The 17284-nt window shown below is 41.1% G+C and overlaps 1 protein-coding gene across 1 annotated transcript in view; it reads left to right on the top strand.

Moving 5' to 3' along the window:
* The window catches only part of col11a1a (collagen, type XI, alpha 1a), a 77217-nt gene extending 60141 nt beyond the window's left edge, over positions 1–17076 (top strand). The window contains exons 49-67 of the mRNA XM_070852861.1: positions 16–69; positions 604–657; positions 2716–2823; positions 3219–3272; positions 3397–3450; positions 4435–4488; positions 7132–7185; positions 9227–9334; positions 9652–9705; positions 10099–10152; positions 10990–11097; positions 12346–12399; positions 12496–12531; positions 12625–12678; positions 12774–13020; positions 13654–13766; positions 14167–14235; positions 16297–16530; positions 16930–17076. Of these exons, the coding sequence (XP_070708962.1) occupies positions 16–69; positions 604–657; positions 2716–2823; positions 3219–3272; positions 3397–3450; positions 4435–4488; positions 7132–7185; positions 9227–9334; positions 9652–9705; positions 10099–10152; positions 10990–11097; positions 12346–12399; positions 12496–12531; positions 12625–12678; positions 12774–13020; positions 13654–13766; positions 14167–14235; positions 16297–16530; positions 16930–17076 (1710 nt within the window). The remainder of the gene's footprint in view (positions 1–15; positions 70–603; positions 658–2715; positions 2824–3218; positions 3273–3396; positions 3451–4434; positions 4489–7131; positions 7186–9226; positions 9335–9651; positions 9706–10098; positions 10153–10989; positions 11098–12345; positions 12400–12495; positions 12532–12624; positions 12679–12773; positions 13021–13653; positions 13767–14166; positions 14236–16296; positions 16531–16929) is intronic.
* The last annotated feature ends 208 nt before the right edge of the window (positions 17077–17284 follow it).

The raw sequence follows: 17284 nt of genomic DNA, 5'->3' as shown, positions 1-17284 counted from the left end.
TCTTTCCTGCTGCAGGGTCCACAAGGCCCTCCAGGTGGAGTGGGCCCCATGGGATCCGTGGGTGAGAAGGTAAGAGTCTGAACACGGCACCTCAGGGTGTTCTGCCTGCCTAGTGTGATGTTGGCCACTTGGATTGAAATATTGCTGACCCACCCATCTGCCCCTCTTTGTTACCCCCTGCAGTCTATTCATTTCATATACTCAGGCTTTTTTTTGTCTGAGTTAGGGCTTTGACACTATTAATGTCTATTTTACAACGCGTCCAACAAGATTCGTCCATTTTAATGCCATTTGGCAGAGGGCTGCTCTATAAATGCTTAATGCTGTACCACGGCTGTTAAAATGACTCTGGAATATGAAACATGAAGGGCTACCAACACTTTAAGAGGGCACTTGGAATACAGTAACTTTTGGCACCCTTATATCAACTACAATTATAGACTTACTAGAGTCAAACATGAATAACATCATTAAGGGTTGGTTTTGTAAGAACTATGGTGTTAGAGCGTGACTTGTTTTGAAATGTGCATCTGAATTTGAGTGCCCTCCATGTGTGAGGATGAAGGTTTATCTGTGCAGACACTGACATTTGTCTAACCACAGGGTGAACAAGGTGAGGCTGGAAACCCTGGATCACCTGGAGAGCCTGGAACTGGGGTGAGTGAGCTATGTTTTTGGTTTATTTGTCAAGCTACAAAATGTGTTAGAGGAATGTCTTACATTTATACGTGTCTATGTGTGTATGTGCCACCATGTGTGTGTTTTCTATGTACAGTATGTCTTGCGTATCAACACACATTTCATATATTAGATTCACAGTCTTAAACATACCATCCAGGATTAGCGTGAATATTTGTAGGGCTCAACTTGAAAACATTATAAACTTTGATGTACACACTTCTAATTCTACTCAAACGTATTTTCTCTACAGCAAGGTAGGGAACAGTATCAGCATTATGAGAAACACATATTTGTAGGTTATCCCTTAAACAGTTGCTTAATTGATAGCTTCAGGCAAATATAGAGCAAAATCCAATTTAACAAGAAGCATTTTTCTTCAGCGTGACACTGTGTTCATCAGACTGAAAGTAATTGCTCCTCACATTTAGGCTGGTAGTTCATCTCAGCATGGATCTTCTGCTCTGCTCCACACGTCCACATGGCTTGCCAAGTCTCTGCCCAGAATCTTACAGCGTTATTACCAAGAGGATACGCCTGGTGCCTCTGTCCTAAAGAACAATGATTGTAGCCACCGTTTGTTGGCGTCCAAACACCAGACACCCGTTTTGCTGAGTACAGCTGTGATTTAGCCTGTTTTGAAAGTTACAGTGCAGGACTTAAGAAGCCTTGAAGTTCTCTTCAATACCATTAATTTTGATTGTTCTAGTTATATTATAGTGCTTGTCACACTGAATGTCAGATTGCATGGTGCTTTACCATATCATCTGCTTGCCTTTGTTATTATCATTAGCTAAGAGATTTATGACAATTTGATTCACTTTATTTATTTTCTAAACTTTTGCCAAACACCCATCATTGATGGCTCTATTAGCTCTGCTGCCTCATTTATCAGTTCTGAGGTATAACAGCAGCTTGAAAGGATTCTTCATCAAACTAGTAGTGTCATTGACATTTCCAGAGTGAGTCCCCATCATAAGCACAGCCCAAACCAATGCCTTCGTCGTCGAATTATTAAATTCATTACTGATGGCGTTGGAACAATAATAACTCATAATACTTTAGTAAATAGACATCATTATACATAAGTTATTAGTAACAGGAATAAACTGTAACGAGTTGATTGTAATTTTTAATTCCATTTCTATTTTACTTTATTTTGTAAGGCACAATGCACAATATTTAACACAATCACATTATGATTACATTAATCACATATTTTTATCCTATTCTTTATATAGTTAAAAACTCATCCTCATCCATCATCCATTTGGATTATTAGACATAATAATGACAAATTAAACAGATGGAACACATGAAACATGCACAGCATTTAACCACAAACATGGTAAATAACAATAAATGATAAAAACACTATGAAGATGAAGATATTACCAAACTGTAAAAAGAGCTTACTAACATCAAATAAAATGCATTAACAGTGCAATTCATATGCTGCTCATAGCCAAAGGTTTGGCATGGTTTTAAAACTGCACAGAAGATGAAACTACAGGTCTTTTTTTGTCATCTTGTAAAGCGTTCCACTGAATGGAACAGAAAGAGCTGACTGCCCAAATGCACTGCTGCAAACAGGACAATCTCTTATTCAAATCATCAGCACATTTGCCACCAAATCACAATTCAGACTCTGCTGAATTCCTTCACGCCGCAAAGCAAAAGTGCTTTATCATACAAAACAGGAAGAGTGCACCCTTATATCAGCACAAACAGAACTACAGACGCTGGAGGTTTCAGCGTCTCTTTCAGTGACAGATGATGGGACTAAAGGGTATTAAAGGAACACATGAAAGATGTGAAAATCACCTCCTAAATCCAGTTTTTATTCCTATCAGGGAATATGATTTTTCTCCAAAACATGATCTTAATTTGATCTGGAAGAGGTTGCTTTGTCACAGGACACAGAGGAACAGTAACATCACAGCTTCCTCCCCATTCAGTTCAATGTAGACCCCTTAAAAAAAAATACTGCCCCTGTGGTACTGATGTCGTGAACACCCTCCACCCATACCACTATAGGGACCTAAAGGTGAGAGAGGAGAGAAAGGAGAGGCTGGCCCCCCTGGAGCTGCTGGACCTGCTGGTGCCAAAGGACCCCCTGGAGATGATGGTCCAAAGGGCAACCCTGTAAGTTCACCAAATACTCTGCAAAGAGTGTCTCCTGCAATCATACTAACAGGCTCAAATGTACTGCTTTAAAGGAAATGTCTCCCACCAGCCTTGGGGAGGCAGTTTTATCCTAGATCATATTCAAGAGCTAAAAAGCCTTTTTATTGAGGGAGATTATATTTTATGCCTCCATGTTAATGGAATGCAGTGAGGCCTTTTTTCATGGATTTGCAACATCATCATTAACTCCATCAAATTGCTTTCAATAGCTGTAACCAGGTACATCGGGATGAAATCACTGTCTAAATTACTAAGCATGTCCTTAATACCTGTATCCAGGGAAATTATGTCTCGGCAGCAGCGCCTCATGTGTCTTTTGCTACACTGATGCATCTCATTTCTCTCCCTTAAAGGGTCCTGTTGGATTCCCTGGAGACCCTGGCCCTCCTGGAGAGCCAGGTGTTGCCGTAAGTGTGAAATCATTAAGCAATATTTCCATAAGCAAATGAATTAAGCAGTATGGTAGTTGTAGTATAGGATAGATATTTTCAGTGGCAAACATTATCTAACCAGCACATCTGTCTGTTATAGGGCACTGACGGAGAAGCGGGAGAGAAGGGAGAGGATGGTGAATCTGGTCAGCCGGTAAGTTGTTGTCATTTCATAGTAGTTACTTATTATCATAGCATGCATATGATATAATCCAATTGTCTTAACAAATAGCTAGTTTGTCACTGTGTACAAATGAGTATGAATATGTGTTGTTTCTGTTTATTTATATGATAGAAGTCCACTACATGTTTGCCTTCAGTAAAAACTGTTAGTTATAATAATAATATAATATATAGTTAGTAAATAATTTACATGCCAGCATTTTAATTCATGATATTTATTCCATACTTTTGGGTGAGGGGTAGCTGGACCTATCTGCTTTGCAGATTCATTAAGTGTATATAAAAGCCAAACACTGATGTGCTGGCCCTCTGTAAAAATGCAACAAATGACAACTCTTATTAATATTAATGAATGTAAATGAGCCTTTATCACTGCCAACGAAAAACACAGACAGTGTTTTATTTACTCCGCGAATGTTGCATGCTTGAATTCTTCTTTATGAACTCTGACTGCAAGCTGAAATGCTACAGTGGAAAATAGTGTTCAGAAGTTGTTAGAATATTGTGAACTTTGTATTGTTTGAGAGGAGAACATATACATGTCCCTGTTCATTTACATGTAATTGTGCACTCAACATATTGAACAGCAGAATAACTCTGCCTTCACTCTTCAGTAGTCTGAAATGTTTATTAATGCAAATGTTTAAAAATGGTTTGATTGCTTGCAATTAACTCAGAGATAATTGGATGAAAGTATCTCGGGGAGCTTGGTATTCTCTATCAGCACCTCATCCAACTTTGTGTTTGGCTTAACTCTTGTGGACTGTCCTGGGTTTGAATATTCCCTAAATGTCAATATACTCTTTGTGTTATTGTCCTTTTGGCAGACATAACGAGAGACTTAGTGAAGCATGCTGTGCTCTCATCAAAATATCAGCACTGACTCTTTTGTTAGTACAGTTTTTATTGCCATTTGATAGTATCCCACATCTTCTGTTTCCTTGCTTGTTTTCAGGGACCTCCAGGTCCATCAGGAGAAGCTGGCCCACCTGGACCACCTGGCAAAAGAGTAAGTCTGTGGCCGTTAAAGCTAAAATGATTACACTGTTTTTATTTGCGTGCGCATCACTGGTGAGCTTCCGGCAATAACCTAAGATAGACCAGTGCGATGGTCCCTGTTGTTGGCATTTCATCATTGCAAGAGTGAGTTGTTTTGATATGAAATATCTTGCTGACGGAAGCTTTGTCTTTGGCTTTGTTTAAAACTATGGCTCAACGGGCCCGTGTGAAATGTCTTTTTTTATTTCTATTTCGAAATAGATGAAGGGAGTGTGTATCTGCTGGCAGTGATGTAGTAGCCATCTGGCATATCGGGACAAATCCTAGTGGGCTGCCACATCTGTGGGCCGGTGAACCGTCAAAAAAAAATCCCTAAAGTTTTTGCTGGCTCTGCTTGTCTCTTTACCGGCCCTCTCGGTGTGCCACCATGCGGGGTGAGATATAGCGGACTTCACCCAGGAAACCCACTCCCTGACCGTCACCCTTATCCCAGTGCATAAGTCCTGGGCTGAACTTCCCCTCCAAGGGATGAATAAAGTATCTATCAATCTGAATTTCTTTCCCAGTACACCCCTGTCTGCCGGCATTTCACTCTGGCTCCACAGCCAACAGATCTGTATTCCACCTCACTTCACAACAACTCCTCCTCAACAACTCAATCTTGGCAGTAAAGCAGGAGAGATTCATTTTCATTAAAGACAGAGTGGGGAAAACAAAGTAGGAGATTTAAGGGGTCAAGGCGTTGTGCTCTCTGCTGAGAAATCTGCTTCAAAGCATATTGAGAAATGAGTGGCAAAATGTGAATATCATAAATCTTTTTTTTTTTTTTTTCTTAACAAGAAATTGAAAAGCCTTCCAAAATATAGCTGGCAAAAAGGAGACTTGTTTCCAAATTCATTTTTGTCCTTGTGGCAGTGGGAAGAAAGTGAGAGAGATATAGCAAGTCTGACACATTATCGATCCCCGACTGCTTGACTGACAACTTGAGCAAAACAAAGGCATAACATGGACGTGGTAATGTTGTTAAGAGGTTATGAGAGAAGAAGGGTTGGCTTCCGGAGTGCCCACCATAAAAGTCGACCTTTAGTCGGTCACATACAAACTGGGTCTCTACTTCAAGGAAACTTCTCAAGGTTACAAACCAGAGTTAATTAAAAAAAAAAAAAAAAAGATTTTTCCACATTAAAAGTTAATGTTTCTATGATTTTCACTCTGTCCAATAAGGAGATCCCCCTCGTGCACCCTACAGTATGAGGTTGAGATATCTGAGTCTAAAATATCAAAGCCAGTAAAGCTGCTTCTTGAATGCACACATCCTAGATGGGACATTAACATATTTCCAATATGATGTGAAGCTCAAAGTCCACATTAAAATGAGGAGCCATTCTTCTGAATTTGAAAGAAAAGTCACAATCTCAAGTGACTGACTGCATTTCAAAGAAAGACTCCCAGGGAAATGTGAAAAACGGTGGGAAAAAAAACATGTCATGCATTTTTAAACCAGGTTTGATTGCTTTTCTAATGTGCCCAATGAAATTTACATTCTGAGTATTTAGCATGGTATCAGCATATGCTGCACCCAAATGGCCCAGGGATTATGGTAAGGAAAAGAGCTATTTTATCACGCACAGGTCTTTAATGACTTAGAAAAAAAAAGCGGGGGGACCTGAGATGATCCCTACTACTCTCTGGCTGGTTGCTCCTTTGAATACATAATTGCACAACACGACTTGTTTAGGATCTGTTGGCCTTTTTGTGTCTCCTCAGCATTTTGCCTACGGAAATTTGTATCAATTCTTAAATCTCTCTCTAAGCATGACCTCTTATTCTGACTAAGTCAGTTTAGTTTAGTGTCTCATACCGCTGATGTTTAAGAGACGTCAAGGCAACCTTGACTAGAAGACCACACTTACATTTTGAATCTAGCCGCTGTATATCGTACTACGACTGAAATGGCTCTTTCTGCTGATCAAGAGCCTGCCTCTTTACCACCAGTAAGAGGTAGACATCAGGAGAAGATGAAAGTTCTAAGACAGGAGGCAAGCTCACATTAATAGGCTCTCAGTCAATAGCACTCAGGCTTCAGTCGGCCAGATGAGAGTGGAATTTGGGATTGAGAGCATTTTGAAGAGGGATGACTGGAGGTGCAGTTGAAAGAGAAGCTGTGTGTGTTCTCTGTGTGTAGTTTGTACACGTATGTTTTTGTGGGAAGGCAAAGAAGTGGCCAAGTCACTCAAATAGATCTTGACATAACTGAAGTAGTGCACGTTCAAGGGCATTGGATTATCGTCCCTGTTGGAAGACAGAACCCACCAAGTATTTATTAGCCCAGACAATTGTTCAATATGAAATCTAATCCGTGCGGCTGGGGAGACGACCTGACAGAATCTCTCGCGGTGATGATCCCTCCTCGTTAAAGACGTTAGCATTTAATACGACATACTGTACATGAGGCGATGTGTGTTGTACGTACTTAAAAAAAAAATAAATGAATCAACCTACAAACTGAGACGTAACTGAGTTATTGTCGATGACGGATGTGTTGGTCAGCCTCTGAAACAATGTGAAAAGTCACCGGCGAACGTGCTCTTGTGCTGTTGTGTTGAACAGTGCGTGTTGAAATGCTAAAGCAATGTCCTGTCATCCTCCTCAGGGGCCTCCGGGGGCTGCTGGTGCAGAGGGCAGGCAAGGAGAGAAGGGCGCTAAGGTAACAAAATCAATTCATCCTTCGCACAATAGAGCCACCTCAGCAAGTCCTTCTGCTGTTGTTGTCCCCCCCCACTGTATCCACATTGTTCCCTCTCTTAAATTAAAAGCAGAAAACATACAAATTATTTAATTTCCACTGTAGATTAGATGCAAATTTATTGAAGCAGCCTGTGTGAGTAAAACTAAGATTCACTTATTTCTTGCATTGTACTGTGGCTTATTTTCACAGCCGACAAACAGAGTAAACCCTGTTTATGTTTAGCCCACAGGTATTCAGAGTTATCATGCTTTTCTCTGTTTTTAGTGTGAATCATGGCCCAAATGAAGTCCTCTGAGGTGGCACTTGTTTTACACCAATCTCCTGCTTTCATCAGTATCTAAATGTGTATATATGATCTGCTCCTTTGTGAATAGGCAGAATCAATTACCATCAGCTGCCGCACGCTGAATATAAATCAGATTTACTACAAAAAGATACATCTCTTCTCAGCTAATCCACAGATTACATCAGAGTGGATGTATAACTTCTTTCTGTTACACTGTACTACTGTACTGTGTTTCATATCATTAGTACTATGAACTGTCTATATACTACTGCGTTTTTTTTTAAATATTAGCATTCAAAGATGATCACCATTAAAGACACACATCATACACTACTCACAAAAAGTTAGGGATATTCGGCTTTCAGATGAAATTTCAGGATGAACCTAAAATGCATTCTAACCTTTCCAGGTGAACTTAATGTGACCTTCTCTAAACCTTTGAATGCACATGTCCAGCTGTTCAGTGTCTCAGTACTTTTTGCACCAGTTGCTGTTCTCTAACAAGAAGCTTCACAGCAACATTCACAACAGGTTTGATCCATGAATCCACCAATACATTTCCTGCTTCAGTTAGAATTGGTATTTAAACAGTCCTCCTCATCAAGCTGTTCACATTCTGACATCATGAGACCAAGACGACACCTAACAGTTGATCAGCAGCACCTCAACACTGGAGGCTTCAAACAGGAAGTCCTCAGACGGAGGTGTCCACTGAGCTTAGAGGGTCACAGAGTGTCATCAGGAGGTTGGAACAGTGATACAGAGACTGGAAGAGTCACAGAAAGGAGAGGAGTGGACGTCCTTTGGCCACATCCCAATTTATTGAGACACTGAACATTTTTTGTTGTGGTTTACCTACCACTGTTGTTAGATTTTCTTTCAATAAATTGTTTAAGATGAATAAAATTACCATTGCATGCTTCTACTTAAATGCCCTACTTTCATGATATAATATCACTGTAGCATTCACTTTTTACATTTTCCATATATTTCACCTGAAAGTCGAATATCCCTAACTTTTTGTGAGTAGTGTAAGTTTCATCATAGTCTTAAAAGTGGAACTTGACCTCGAATGTCTGCCTGTAAAAAGAGCTGAATCTACAGCAGGACTCTGTAAAGTAGTTCTAACCATGTTGCAGTAAGCCTGTAACCTGTAAACACCTCGCAGCTCTGTCTAGTCTCGGTGCATATTGATGTATTTCAGATTACAGTTAGCCAGCTGTGGCACACTTTGATCCGGACGCCGCGCTAATTTTGTCGTGAACTTGAAAATGAAAACGCAGCAGGATGTAGCACCGTCTATTGTTGCTCCTGTTCCGAACAGGAACACTTTGGCTCATTTGATAACTCGGGCTGTTGTTTACTCGTCCCCATTTATCTACACGCTGCATACTGTTTCAGCATAATTTAAAGCTAAAAGCAGCCCGCAGGTGAATTCTGATGAAAATACTCAGTGACTCCAAAGAAAACTTAACAAGATATCATATGTTGCTGCAGATTGTAGATGTTGTTGCTCATATAGAATTTCTTTAAAAAAAAAACAGGCATCTTAAGTAGATTTGTTAATTTTATTTTAATCTAACTTATGTTTTGTTCTTTATTTGATGGTGGTAATGACTTACTCAATTTTCCCCATCCACTTACAGTAATCTTATAATCCTAAAATGGGCTATAGTTTTTATGCTGTCATGACATATGCGTATCCTCATACAGGGTGAAGCAGGTTCTGAGGGTCCAGCAGGTAAAACAGGACCAGTTGGACCCCAGGGACCTCCAGGAAAGCCCGGCCCAGAGGGTCTGCGTGGAATCCCTGGCCCCGTTGTAAGTCTAAGCTACACTGACGATCTTTCCCTGTGATACATTACATTTACATTAAACTCCACTCTCAAGCAGACATGCATGCTTTAACACACCCACAGTAAGCACACATAAAACAGTACTGCTAAGACACGATGATAGACTTCATGGAATAATCAATACATCCATTTGGCTTATACTTAAGTTTCGCTTGTTTATTCCAGCACACTTTTTTCCCTGTTTGGGCTATTAATCATTGTGCTGAGCACAGAAAATCAATGGCAGGCCAGAGAAAATACAGCACACTATAATGCTCACTACAATTGAATGGCTTTTCACAGGGGGAACAAGGGCTGCCCGGTGCCCCAGGACAAGATGGTCCACCTGGTCCCATGGTTAGTATGCAAACTATCTCCCTCTGTCTTCCTCTCTCTCACTGTTTATTCACCCTGCTACAGACGGAGTTATTGGGAGATGTATTTTTCACTTTTGACAGCCAGGCAAGAAGCTTCCCCTTGCTTAGGGTTATGGCAAATAAGTTAAGGTTACAGCTAATTTAATGAAAACCTGTGCAGATACGCAGATGAGGCTGCTCTTAAACATCTCATTTGTTTCTGTGGATTCTATGTGGCTTGATTTTCCTGCTGCTTCTTTTGTTCTCTTTCATGTTGCTCCGTCCTATTGCCTCATTATGTTTTCCATTTTGTCTGTAGCACAAGTTTTCTTCACAATGTCTCTTAGCCATATTTTCTCTGTGAAATTGATTTTTAACTTGTGTTGTTATTCAGGGTCCTCCCGGTCTTCCTGGCCTCAAAGGTGACCCCGGTTCTAAAGGTGAAAAGGTGAGTGTGGCCCCTTTTCCCGGTGTCTGACTGAAAGCTGATTTCATTTCCCGTGTTCCAAACAGGCTGAAGGAGGCATCTAAAAATAGTGAAGAGAGCCTTAGGACAGGGATGCTGGTTCAGACTTCAGTCAAGGCTGCTCTCCGCTTCCACAGAGATCCACCGCTTTGCTATTGATCAAAACCAAAACATCTCGTAGAATCACAAAACAGTGTTAATACCAGTGTAAGCTTATGTTAACACTCGGGAAACAAAATTAGTTTTTGCCGTAGCTGCTGCAAGACAAAAACTCATACAGGACTGAAGCATCTGCAGCGGAATGTGATGTATCACTCTAATCTGTCGAATCTCCCTCTTCGCTGCCACTGTCAAATTTGCTGGTGAAATATAACTGCAAAGGATATTCAGACAGCACACATTACTCTATCTAATTTGCCTCCCACACACTGACATGATGGCTTGAGAGAGAGCAGTTTAAAAGCACACAATAGAGGCACCGTGATGTGTGTTGTGTGGTGTGTGTTGCGTGTGGCGTGTGCTTTGAATGCTGTCAAATCAATGAGCCTAGTTAGAGCTCGCCTATTTCAAAGTCATCTTCGAGTTGTGAATTGGGTTTTTTTTTTTTGGTTTTTATCTGTTGCAGGAGAGACAGTTTAATTATAATTCCTGAGGATTTGTATTTAAATGAAACTTCACTCCGCAGAGCCTCACAGGAATAAAGCCGTTAAAGTTTTGTCCTTGTCAAACATGTATGCAGTGGCTTCGAAGTTTGAGTACACAAAGGGCCATTTATCTTTGATTTTTCTTTGTGTAAGCACGTTTGTTTCCGTCCCGCAGGGTCACCCGGGTTTGATTGGGCTGATTGGACCACCTGGTGAGCAAGGAGAGAAGGGAGACCGAGGTTTGCCCGGACCCCAAGGTTCTCCCGGTGGCAAGGGCGACGGTGTAAGTAATTGATGACTCCATTCCCATGCTGGACCTCTGCGCCATTTGTCCTCCTCCTCTTGCCATTTTTCAGCCCCTTTGCCCCTCCACTGTGGCCACGGGTCTTGGCACAGTCACTGTTGCTGTTGACTAAAACCCACTGAAAAAGGCGTTGCAGTGTAGCTGAGCCCAGCACTGCAATGCAGATCTCTTCATTTACCCTATCCACAGTTTCTGTTGGTTCTAGCTTTTGACATGTTGGACTACTCATCTTGTATGAACATAGCTTTGAGCCATCTTCTTTAAACTTTTTGAACTCTCCTTTTGGTCTCCCGTTCATTGTTTGTGGAGAGCAGTGGTCTGAGTGGATAGAAATTCATTTATGATTTGTAGTTTTCCATTATATTAGCAGCTTTATTTATTAGCTTTATGTTTTTCATTGTTCCCTGTTTTGCATTGAGCATCCAGAACCCTGTGAACTGTGCACTACAGACTTGTTTCCACTTCCACAGTTTCTGCGTATCTGATGCCTACTGGTAATAAAAATATACTTATTCTGGATTGAGAAAAACACAAATAGCTTCCCTCTGAACCGCAGCATCAAAGCTAAAATATTTTTCTTCATCCACCCTCCATTTGAACAGGAAGTAGTACTGAAAGAAGGTTGAAGCTCGGCTGCAATAAAGGACTGATGACAGCCTTCATCCATTTTTAAATAAACATTGCAGAATGGCTGAATATGCTATTCTGTCCTGCTGTGGCCCTCGGCCTGCCCTGGTTTAGTGATTTAAGGTGATGGGTTGGATTAAGTATCGGGAGATTAAGCCTAATGAAATCGTAATGACCCATTCTGTCAGAGCACAAGGGCTTCAAAAAAGTTTGCTCTTATTTTACCGGTTCCATTTTAGGTCCTGAAAATAAGCCTCATATTGTTTGGCATTATTTCCTGACAAAATTGAGCTCTAAGATTGTGACTCGCTGGGCTGATAGAGATGGCATCCCACAAGTGCAGTGTTTTCTGGTCTTCTCTTGGTGAAATGAAACTTTATCTCAGTTAATAAAAATCTCCACGATTCCACGTGAAAGCTTCCTACCGTCATGTATCTGTTTCGGCTCATATACTAAGTATTCATTCCATGTGCCTGGCCCTGTGCCATTATATTCTAGCTTTTTCATTTCACTCATTATTCAAGCCTCACAATAATACTTTTATCTCCAATGTTTCTTTAATATATATCTGACTTCTGCTTTCATCTCGTCTTATTACAGGGTATCACTGGAGGTGCCGGTCCTCTCGGTCCCCCAGGTCCACCTGGTCTGCCTGTAAGTCTTTTACTGATTACTGTCATTCATTTCGATTCAACACTGAAGATAGAATGACTTTGCCAAATTGCTGTGCTCACGTCCTGTCTCATGCAGGGTCCTCAAGGTCCCAAGGGAGCCAAGGGTTCATCTGTGAGTACACTCAGTGTTTTTAAAGGGATATTGTCACCATGCGAGTATTAGATTTCGCTTGGATAACTTCTTTCTATTCCTGTTTTTTTCCAGGGACCTGCAGGTGCAAAAGGAGATACTGGCTCAATTGGTCCTCCTGGTCCTCCTGTGAGTATTAAAACAGCACACAGCACTGTAGCATTGTACAAAGGTCAGTCTTCTTGTACAAAATCTAAAACAGTTTTTGACACCACACCCTACAGGGCCCACCAGGTGAAGTCATCCAGCCGCTGCCCATCCAGTCACCCAAGAAGACTAAGCGCTCCAGTGACATGCAGTCAGATGCAGCCTCTACCATCATGGACTACGGCGAGGGCATGGAGGACATCTTCGGCTCGCTCAACAACCTCAAACAGGACATTGAACGCATGAAATACCCCATGGGCACACAAAACAACCCTGCCAGAACATGCAAAGACCTGCAGCTCTGCCACCCAGAGTTCCCTGATGGTAAGCTAAATCAAACCAGTAGTGCTCATCGTCAAAGTAAAGAAGTGCTACATGAGATTCCTCTCATCAGTGTAAATTACAAAGTCAGGCAGCCGTGGAGAAGAGCTTCATAACCCCTGTAATTGAGACACAAGAGATTCTCCCATTTTTCTCAAATGTTGTTGGTCAACATTTGTTTGTTTAAGAACACAGCCTGGAGAAAACTGGGCTCATCAGTGTTAAAACTTTTCTTTTGGTCTGTCTATGTTGGTAAGTATGTGTTTACTGTTTGCAGTTCAGTTACATAAGTTTGCATAATGCCTGTGCCTCAGTCTTCCCAGCACCGTTGGGGGCTATCAGCATGCAAAGGGGAGCAAAAGAGTAATAAAAAATAGTCATTAACAGCAGCGAGGAATGGTTTAGATTCATCTTTACTCATTTTACTTCAGTTGTGGAAAAGCACATGTTGTCAGAAATTACACCTCACTCAAAGCATAATGATACCATTTTATCTAGCAGATTAGAAACCATGAAAATGAGTTTCACTTTGGATCAAGGAATCTACTGCACTCAATTTTGAAAAAAAAGAAGCTTTAAGCCATTTTCTTGGACATGAGTAGAACAGGATGTTTGAGTGTGCTTGGTTCTCTTTAGGCGAATACTGGATTGATCCAAACCAAGGCTGCTCCGGGGATTCCTTCAAAGTCTACTGTAACTTCACTGCCGGGGGCGAAACCTGCATCTATCCAGATAAGAAGTCTAATGGAGTAAGTGATTTTGGATTTACATCCACGAGATTCATAACTGCCTGTTTCTAATCGTCATTTCTCATCGCGGCAAACCAACACATCCACAAACAGAGCAGCACTTGGCTGAAGCTGTCAAAGGAAGACATCTGATTTGCTTCGGGGCTAAGCTCGTGCAGATTTGATATTCGCTTTTGTGCAGACAACACAAAAACTACCAAAAGGGAAATACTATACAATGATTTGACCCCATGAAGTTTGTGAAAACAATATTTCAAAGATATTAAAATAACAGGCTTGTCTTCTGCTACCAGATGATAAACTTTGATGCTGCTGTGCTTTTTATAACAAGCTTGCTTCATGTTCACTGCATGACTCCTAACTGCTATTAATATGCTCTGTCTGGTTTTGTTTTCCACAGGTCAGAATATCTTCCTGGCCCAAAGAAGTCCCTGGGTCATGGTTCAGTGAATTTAAGCGTGGTAAAATAGTAAGTCTGCAGTGCTTCACTAAATGGATTGCTCCATCTCCCCTATTGTTCCTGCACTCTCTTAAAATATGTACCTTTGCAGACATTCTGCAAAAAGGCAAGCAGCTGCTAATAGACTCAAATAGCAGCACCACCCATGAAATTGTGAGTCAGTGACCCAAAGTTGCTTCCCATAAAGAAGTCCCACACTACCTAATGGTTTGAGTGTGACCATATTTCACGAGAGAGAAAGAGAGAGCCGAGAGAAGTCAAAGGGCAAAGATTATACTTTCATCATGAACAATTGCTTTTAGTTAAAATGATCTCATCCTTTTGAAGTAGTGCCTCATTTTCTGCTATTGTCAGAACATTACAATTCTTAGGCCACTCCATATAAAGAAGAGAGCATCAATAAAACATTAAAGAGGATTCAAGCAGAATGCCTCAGAATTTAGCATTCCAGCATCGCTCTACCCTTGAACAGTTCATCTCAGTAAACATCAGCTACTATTTCTTGTAGTCTGAAATGAAAGGAACAAGTTTGTCCTGCCTCATCAAACCGGTGTCATGCTGATGTATTTCCACAGACGCAGACTTTAAAAGACTGACTGTGACAGAATACAGGTTAGAGGGATCAGAAGTACAGTACCTCTCCTGGTAATGTACTGAGGGCTCTTTTAATGCACACTATCAGACAAGGTTCACTCCAAGGTAATGTTCACGTCAGGGTGATGTGTGTTCTGAAGAGCTATTGTTCCACCAGAGAGAAGCTTTGTAAGAGAGCCAAAAGCCTCCTAAATTTGACATTTATTAAACTGACTCTCAGAATATATGGTTAGATTTGTTGACAAGCAAACAAAAACCATTACACTGTCTTACACAAAGACAAAGTACTCTACATGTTGTGTCTTCTTCACAGCAGAAGCTTTAATGAATATCTTTGGTTTTGCAGCAAGGTGATTCCATATTTCGAACGATGAAGAGTCCAGAATCAATAATTATATAACGTCAGCTATTAATGAAAGCACCATAAGACTAATTGATTGAACTGATTGAAATGTAGAAGTCACTGTGCAGCAGTGTCTCCTCTGGCTAGCTGTGAAACGGCGCTCTTCTGGGTCTGGGATGTTTGAACCCATCTAAGCAGAAGACAGTCTGGCCTGACTGGCTCAGCTGTTATCATGTTGTTGAACAGAAGGCTTTTAGATGATGTAACATGTCGCCTGGTGCCCATATTTGAAGTCCTCAGAGGTTGATTTGGATGAATGCACTGTGGTTCCATTTAGTAATGCTAAAACAAAAGTAATAGCGACAAAGCAACTGGTGTTAATGTTGCCACGCAGCTGGAGCCACTAGCTCTGTAAAAAGCTGTTGTGGATTAGATTGGCCAAAGAGAGCAGTGATAACTGTATAACAACTGGAAAAGCCGTTTAATTGTCACAGGTATTTTACTTTAGCCGGTTGTAATATTCTAAGTGCTCTGTTTCTAAATGACTTCAGCATTATATTGGCCAATATGGTCATAGTCTTATACCTCATTAAACTGTACACAGAACAAAGGAAATGTCTCCGACCAGCTGCCTGTTCTCATAGAAGTACAATTTTAATCTTTTAAATGCCTTCAGCATTAATAAACTGCAGAATTATTTACAAAATCGTATTTTAGTTCACCTTGGCACCCAAAACTTTTCAGAATGTAGTTCACACTTCTTCAGTTATTCATGTGTACTCTGCCAAGTGTCTCCATTTGGCTTTATGTGTCAGTAATGCGGCCAAATGTTCACGTAAACACAAAGCTGATTATCGATCTGTCTGTTGGAGATCCAACACGTGTCGTCTATCATCTTTATCTATTTATCAAAACGTGTTAAACAAGCTGTGGTTATTTCACAGTTGCAATGTTGATGATTGCATCTAATTGCTTTTTCATACTCTATGACTAGTTTTTTTTTTTTTACATATTTCTGTCATATCTTCTTTCTTATATTTCCTGTTTTTTGTACTGTAATGTGAAAATACACACTCTGACCTTTGACCTCTCTCTCTCTCTCTCTCTCTCTCTCTCTGTTTGCCTACCAACAGCTTTCCTATGTTGACGCAGAGGGAAACTCAATAAACATGGTGCAGATGACCTTCCTCAGACTACTGACAGCCTCGGCCAGGCAAAACTTCACCTACAGCTGCCACCAGTCTGTGGCGTGGCACGACGCCTCCAGCGACAGCTACGACAAGGCGCTGCGCTTCCTGGGCGCCAACGATGAGGAGATGTCGTATGACAATAACCCTTACATCAAGGCCCTCTCAGACGGATGTGCGGTAAGCCCTGTCCATAGATGCTGTTTGTCAAAAACACTCATCAAGGGGTGATTTTCCAGCAAAAATGAAATTTGATTTCTGACACATTTACTCCTGTTGGGTTTCAAGTAGACGTTGAAGAACTGTCAAGCTTTGAATGGTTGTAATCAGTTTCTCATCCATTTGGAGCTTCCTGAAGAGAACTGTTACTCCTTAAATCACGTTAGGAGTGAAACAAGGAAGAGTGGAAAGCTCTCAACTCTTCTCAGACAGTCAGTTTTTCTAGTAGCTGAGGTCTGAGGGAAATGGATGGAATAATGATCAGCATGAACACACAGTAGAAGGAGCGTGTATTTCTCTGGGATTTGCTTGTCTAACCGGCTGTCCTGTGTCTCTGTGTTCCCGTCTTTCTTGTTGCAGACGAGGAAGGGCTATGGAAAGACTGTGATGGAGATTAATACTCCGAAAATCGATCAGGTTCCAATCATCGATGTCATGTTGACTGACTTTGGGGACCCTAACCAGAAGTTTGGGTTTGAAGTCGGGCCCGTCTGCTTCCTTGGCTAAATACAAACAAAAAGAAAATAAAGGACTCGATGGGGCCAGCAAAGAAAGTCAAGTTGAGACGTTTTGGGTACCACCAAACCCCATTTCTAGCCCCCCACCCTTTTCTATGCCACATGCAAGTTTTGAATAAAAGATGGTGTAGCAAACATGTCTTTCCATGTATGTACGTGTAACCCAGGAAAATACTTGTTGCCCTTGTAGGGCTCGA

The sequence above is a fragment of the Pempheris klunzingeri genome, chromosome 21 (genome assembly GCF_042242105.1).
Source record: "Pempheris klunzingeri isolate RE-2024b chromosome 21, fPemKlu1.hap1, whole genome shotgun sequence".
NCBI classification, from domain to species: domain Eukaryota; kingdom Metazoa; phylum Chordata; class Actinopteri; order Acropomatiformes; family Pempheridae; genus Pempheris; species Pempheris klunzingeri.
This window is presented reverse-complemented; position numbering and strand designations above follow the sequence as displayed.